The 7661-nt window shown below is 30.3% G+C and overlaps 1 protein-coding gene across 1 annotated transcript; it reads right to left on the bottom strand.

The window, feature by feature from the left end:
- Positions 1-6605: 6605 nt before the first annotated feature.
- LOC141691451 (uncharacterized) lies at positions 6606-7040 on the bottom strand. Its single transcript, XM_074496190.1, has one exon. It carries the CDS (start codon positions 7038-7040, stop codon positions 6606-6608), a length of 435 nt encoding a protein of 144 aa, XP_074352291.1.
- Positions 7041-7661: the final 621 nt, after the last annotated feature.

Below are 7661 nucleotides of genomic sequence, written 5' to 3' on the forward strand. Positions count from 1 at the left end.
TTTTATTTTTGAAATCTGATTAATTTTTACAGGTTTTTTATTGTAATATATATAATTATTTATTAAAATTAAAATACTATATTCATAAAAATTCGAATAATTATAAAAATTATGATATAAAAAATTTATATTTACTAATAAATCACTAATATAATCATAATAATGAAATTTAATAAAATTTAATATTATAATATATCTAATTTTTACTCCGATTAAACCCCGACTTTCAATTAATCTTAAATTAGTAGCTCTAGCGATATTATCCGATTACTGATTTTTACAATACTGATATTAACTAGTTTCCTATGTATATCCGAATAATGAAATCATGAGTAAGCAAATCATTTTTGCAGTTCCTACTTCTAAACACAAATCAACGTGTATATAAATTATTTATAATTTTTAGAAGTTTCTTTTATGTAAAGAGGTTTACTAAGAGTCCTTAACCGCGTGAGAACACCAGTTTAACTAATTAATTAACACAGAAAAGCTAATGATAAAAAGATTACATTGTGTAAGCTAAAGGAGCTTAAAATCAATCATTGCAAATGAAAATACCCCTACTTTTCAACATCGTGGTGCTTAATCGTGTTGTAAACAGAGAGGGCCCTGTAGAAACCGCATCAATAATAATGATGTTAATTTAGTTAAATAATTAGGAATGGGATTAGTAGTAAAGAAAGGATTATGTTTATTAGGTATGATTTGATGTCGCTAAAATGGATCATAGCATGTCGTATAATAAAACCAAGACAAAACTAAGTGGACAGAAAGAAAGAGGAATCGTACATAAGAGAGAATATCTACTATAGATTGCACGCACATGCAATTTATGTAAAACTATACAACTGCATTAATCACACACAAAATCCCTATAAAAATGGTGCTTTAATGAGCTGTGTGTGGACTCTGCGTATGTGCGCGTGTGTCATCTCTTTTTTCCGGTGAAAAAGAGAGAAATGGCAAGCAACTTGAAGGTCAAGTTTAATATGTACTATTTATTAAAAAAACATAAGTGAACCAGTGAAGGCTTCTGTTAAACCCTAGTTCTTCAAAAGATAATAGGTAAAATATATGTAAATGCATGTATGTGTCCTGTTTGGATGGTCAGATTTCAAATCACTTAATTATAAGAGTAATAAGGTCTAGTATATTTTCATATTCAAGTCATATTCCCATTAATTTAAGGTCGAAATTGATAATATAATACACACTTTTGCTAATACTTTTTTTACGAGGAAATCAAGTGTCCACGAGGAATCGAACAAGTGACCAAGTGACTTCGTGTACATAGATGGAGGAGTCATCTATCATGGAGTACTAGGCTTCTTACTTTTTGACAGATATCCAATTTTGTACCACAAGTCCACACTATGTTAGAATCTTTCTCGCTTTCACTCTTTATCCCCATCAGTCGCCGGGTTCAGCTGGTAATGAACGGCCTCCTTATGAAACATCAGCTTTTGGCTATTTATATTAAAATATAATAAGCGGAACTTGATATAATTTGATACGATTTTTTTGATTTGATTTATTATCATATTTTTTTAATTAGATGATCATTATCGTTAAATCCAAATATTAAAAAATAAAATACATTATCCAAGTTTCCTATGTTCAATTTCGCAAAGAATGAATTTTTATATTATTATTTATACACTACCCGAATTTTAAAGTTCGAATCATTAAACCGGAAATTATACATATTTAAGTCAAAATACTCAGAATAAGTTATAATTTTATATTAATTAATTTTAATATTTTTTACTTAGATTAAAAATATATTAAAACTATAAACAATATGAATAAAAAAAATATTAATATTAATGAAGTTGCACGGATTATAAAGTTAATATTAATAAGTTTTTGTTGATCCTTTAATATTTTGGAGCGACCCTTTGCTTAATATTATGCGGCTTCCAAAGTTTGACTCCCTATCATATCCATTAAATAATAACTGATTTTTGATGATCGAATTTATCCTATTTTCGCCCGTAAGGGTTGGCTCAGCTGGTTAAAAGAGAGGAAAACTATCTTCTTGGTCACAGGTTCGAATCCCGCGGGAGGAGAATTTATGATTATGCCTCATGAGTCAGAATCTGTGGCTAGGTCTGAGATGATCTTCGACTCTCTCATGTGTTGTCGTGGTTTTAGGTTAGATTTGTTCAGTTCTGAAAATCATATTCTTCAGAGACTCTGGCAGGTTATTTGTCTAGTTGAGTGATAATTTCCAAGATTGAATTCTATCAGAAAAACGAATTTTAAGCATTGGAGTGGATACATTATAATACAAATAATTTTATTATAAAAATGTTAGAGTAACCTGCAATCTCAGATTAATATAATTCGCAGAACATGTGCAATATCTATACAATATCCAAGGTCCCTTAACTTTGAAATTAAACTACATGATCGAGTCTGACTAGAAGCTCATGGATTCCTGGCTGGTTGATACTTCGCAAAAATATAATAATATTTGTGAATCCATTTCAGCCATGGACGTAGATTTGATTTTCTGTAGAGAGAATCAAAATCATTGACAAAATATTTAGTACTACACACACAACTGCAAGAGCAAGACGGCCATACGTGTAAAATCATGAGTGTAGCTGCATATAATTGCGTAATTAATATTGAATTAGTTTAAGATTACGGATGTCTTGTTCTTTATTATTGCAACTGGAAAATAATTGTAATATCGGAAACTACCAACAGAGTTCCGGATCACGTGTGAAGATGCTTAAGCTCAACACTTGTAATTTTGATAGTAAAATTTTAGTACAGGAAGAATTTTAAAAACCTAAAAATGGTCCCAACTGTGAGTAGAGGTATTGGCAAAATTTAATGCTGTATGCATTATTTGCTCATCTACCCTATAATTTTTTTAGTACTTGTTGGAAATTTTAAATTCATACAACCAACATCCCTAGTGCTCCAAAGATCTATCTTGGATTTAGATGTGTAATAATCGATGTCAAATCATGTGTATCCGTCAATCGTTATATTTGAGTTTCTGGGGGCAGAATAGATGAGCGTATTAACACAAGTGTAGTTTAGTTTGCTTTTTCAATATCTTCTCTAAAGGATCTAAAATGTTTTTCTCATAAATGCCTCAAAATATCTTACCGGTTCCGCGAAATAGGGCAAAAGTAATTGTCTATAACCTAACGACATGATATTGTTAAGGTTAAAAGCGATCAATCAAAACTCGATCGGATTTATCAGTGACATTATTCAAATTAAGTCGCATCGTTTGTTAAAGGTATACCTGACCGAAACGAAATGGTTGTGAAGTTTGACGGATTTTGTTTTGATAACTTGTACATCCAAATACTTTGCCGCGTCCCGTATATGGACCTACTTATGAGTTGAGTGTTAGGTCACGTAATGGCATGTTTATGAATTTATAGTCGACAAATATTTTGAACGGTAATAATTATCAAATCTCATTAGATTATCATAATTGACCGACCAATTCATCATACCTGGTCATAATTAATCAATCAACCCCTTTCGGTCTATAATGGTTATATAATCGATAAATAATTGTTTAAATCGACCATTTTATACTGCCAATTTTTCATGTTCTGTTATAGCACCGTGGTTAACAACTTTAAAACTTGAACACTTGTACATTAAACTTTTAGTTAAATTTTAGCTATCATTAATTTAATATAGGGGAAACTTTAATTTAGCAAAGTAATACTACAAGAAAAAAACAACATTTTTCTATAACGAGTTTGGTAAGACCATCTCCAACAGTTGTGATCTAAAAATTCAAATTTGAATCATCAACTAATCCAAATACTGATCCAAATTTTTGATCAACTCCAACAGTGTGATCCAAATATTTAATCCAAATTACTTTTTATATATAATAATATATAAATATCATATTAAACAATTTTATCTTAAATTTATCATTTAATCATTCTTAACAATTTATATAACATTTCATAAATTAATTAAATCAAAATAAATTAATACACATAAAAATATTAAAATTGTACACTTAATTCACGAAAAACACATTTATTGCAATAATTAACATACAAAATATCATCGTTACACACTAATTTTTCGAATTAATATATTCTTCCTACAAATACTCAATTAATGCATCTTCAAGTGCAATATGTGTCTCTTTATTTTTTATTTTTAAATTTTAATGAAATTATGTTTTCTCATTATTTTAAGTTTTATTTTAAAAATAAATTTTATTAACTATTAATTATATTCTGTTATTAATTATATAATTAAATAATCAAAAATCAATTAAAATCTCATTTATACTATACTATTATAAGCAGAACACCCTCTATTTGGTAGTCGGTTGCTCGTCGGTTGCTCGGTATAGTTGTTTGGTACGACAAATAACAACCGTCAGATCTAAAGTCAGAAAAATGAGAATCGTTGGATGTAATAATAAAATATTATTATATTAATATTTAAACTGCTCTCATGGATTCAGGGTTCGAACCCCGTCAACAGCTTATTGTATTTAAATTTTTATATTTTTTATTTTAACAATTTCTACAGATTTAGGGCTCGGGTCGTGTGAACAACATATTATATTATATTATTTATTTTCAGTCAAGTCTCAAATTATTATAAAACATATATTGTTATAACTTATTATATTCTTCAATTTATTTTTCAACTATTGAAAATTATATTATAAAATATATTATTAAAAACTATCAAATGTTAAAAGTAATTCGTGCATCGCACGGGTTATAGGCTAGTAAACTATAAATAACAAAACTATTATTTTATATTAAACCAAGTGGTTCAAATTTGGATCAGTAAAAAGTAGTGATCCTTGATCATTCGGACCTTTCAATTCATAGATGTAAACTCATTCACATCCAGATCATATATCCAGATCATGAATGTTTGAGATGAAGTAATTTTTTCATATGATAAAAAATCCTTCCTAAATTAGTTAAAAGAATGAAATTGGCTGACATCGTACTGTGCTCTCCAAAGAGCAACTCTCGAACGGTTATGAATTGATTGACAAGTCCACTAAGCCACTTTTTCGCTCCGCTTAGCCTTATCCCCTCTAGGGGTATTTTAGTGAATCTTTGGCTTCCTTACTTGAATTAACTGTAATTGCTAATAAAAGTTGGGCCCTCAACCCCATCAATGCACGATGTTCTTCGACTCATTGTTAGATTTATTTGTGACCTTTGAGGAGGTATTGGTCATAATTTACAAGAACATTCTGTAGTCTTGGATCACTATTGTTCACTAATTTAAATTTGGATCCCAATTTGAATTACTGTTGAAATAGAATTTGGAATAATCTGCCCCAAATTTAAATTTTTGGATCAGTGTTGAATTTGCCCTAAGAAGAAAATGAGGTAAAATCCTGCCGAGTGGCTAATGATTTTGAATTTCTTATTCCTTTATTGCATCATATTTCGTTCATGTATAAAGTGATTGCTAATTGCAACAGTTGCTTGCATAATTGAGCTTCGCGAATTTGTGTAAAAATTAAATATACAGGAAGGAGAATATCCGAAAGAAATATAAATGTTGTGACTGACACTTGGTACGTTGATATTATAATTATAAAAAAATGATGGTTGTGATTGTGTATCTAAGCAATGACGAATATCGGAGATGCATACAAGACATGTTGTATAATTCCTCACATGCTCATACATATAATCATTTCATGGTATTTAATATTTATATATATACATGCATGGGAGATTAAAGTATATATAAAGAATTAGTAATTTATAGTGTACTTGAGCAGAATCTATCGAAGGCTCACGGGTTGAGTGGGGGTATTTTGTTTCGAAAGCGCAGCCTGCAGCAACTTGTGTATATGAAAATTCAGCCACTTTTTAGCTAGTTGAAATCAGTTTATTCTTCTTTTTTTGAATTAGATCATGCAATGTCTGGATTCCTTCTTAAGTAATGTGATATATGACATATAAATATACAATTTCCTTCAAGTTGCCGTCATTTACAAAACATGGAAATGATTGATCAATTAGAAATTCTTTTTGCATGTGCCTTTCACTTAAAATCTGAAAAAAAATATTTTATATTTTCTTTATTGGTTTTTAAGCAGACTACTAATTTTCACTTTCGGAGATGGATGTTCTTAGTATGATAGAAACTTGGAACAATTACTAAAACGAATTTAAGACTGAAATAACCAATTATAATTTGCTGATATAAAAGCACGATATCACCTGATGGTAACAATACTATAAAGTCTGGTCAAGACTCCTAGGCAGTGGCGGATGCGGAAACGGCTTTATGGGTTTTAATTTATAATATTAATTTAAAACTAAAATTCAGACCCGCAAGGGTTGGCTCAGTTAATTAAAGTGAGGAAAACTATTATTTTGGTCATATGTTCGAATCCTACGGGAGGAGAATTTATGATTATACCTCCTGAGCCGGAGTCTGTCGCTTAAATGCGGTTTACCTTGATTCACGTGATTTGCAGGCTATTGTGATAGCTCGTAGGGTTTACCCAGTGTACACCCGCAGGGTAGCGGCTGCAGATTACCTACAATAATACAATTAAAGTTCTTTCTTGATATAACACACTAAGCAATCAGCAAGAAATTCAGGCCCCATTACTGTAGCAACTGGTAAAAAAGAATAAGCTCTGGCAGAAGATATACTAACGGAAAGCTCATGTCAAAACCTACATCAATCATCTTTTTAGCAAGATCCCCTATATTTTGCAATTTCAGAAATGCTGAATTTATTTTCATTTTAGACAACCATATTTTTAGTTCTTCTTTAAGCTCCATAAAATCATATGGTGAGAATTCTTGTTGGTATAGCTCTGCAAGTCGAAATACCTTTGCAAGATCAAAGTTTATGAAAGAATTTTTTGGGTCAATGCAAGCAACACACAACAACAATTCTGTACTTGACTCCGAGAAATCATTCTTCATTTCTTGACTAATACGATCAACAACTTGGCAAAATATGACAACCCGGAAATGATGAAAATAAGTGGTAACTTGTTTACCTCGAATCCGGCCAAGAGCATTATCTTTCATATTTGGAACGTCAATTTTATGTTTTAAACAGAATGTAGAAACCTCCTTCAACAGCTCATCCCAACCATTCTCTCTCAAATTTTGTAATTATTTTTTTCACATTTGAAACCATACTCATAGTTTGGATTATATTTTGATCTTTTTGTTGTAATAATTGTGATAGAGTATTCGCCATCCCCAAAACTACCTTCATCAATGGAAAATGATAACAAACTCATACGTTTCCATATTGTCAATTAAGCCAACTACCATATATGTACTTTTCCTCTCATTCCCGTCTTCATATATATTTGTAAGAACTAGAATCATAACTGACCACATAGAGAGAAGGCGAATGATTGTTTTGTAATGTAAACCCCATCGCGTGTCACCTATATGAGTTAAGCTACTATCTTGATTCAGTCCCCTTTCACTAAAAATATCACCATTTTCTAAACGTATCTTCATGTTATTTTTTTCGAAGCTCATTCTTTCTTTTACATGAATCTTCAACCACATTAGTAATCAAAGAAAAGTAATCAAAGAAATTATTAATAAACTGATTCCCTTCTGCAACAGCCACAACTACTAGCGGGAGTTGATGGGCAAAACAATAAATATATATGGCATATGGATTTTCAT

This window comes from Apium graveolens, chromosome 10 (genome assembly GCF_009905375.1).
Source record: "Apium graveolens cultivar Ventura chromosome 10, ASM990537v1, whole genome shotgun sequence".
NCBI classification, from domain to species: Eukaryota; Viridiplantae; Streptophyta; class Magnoliopsida; order Apiales; family Apiaceae; genus Apium; species Apium graveolens.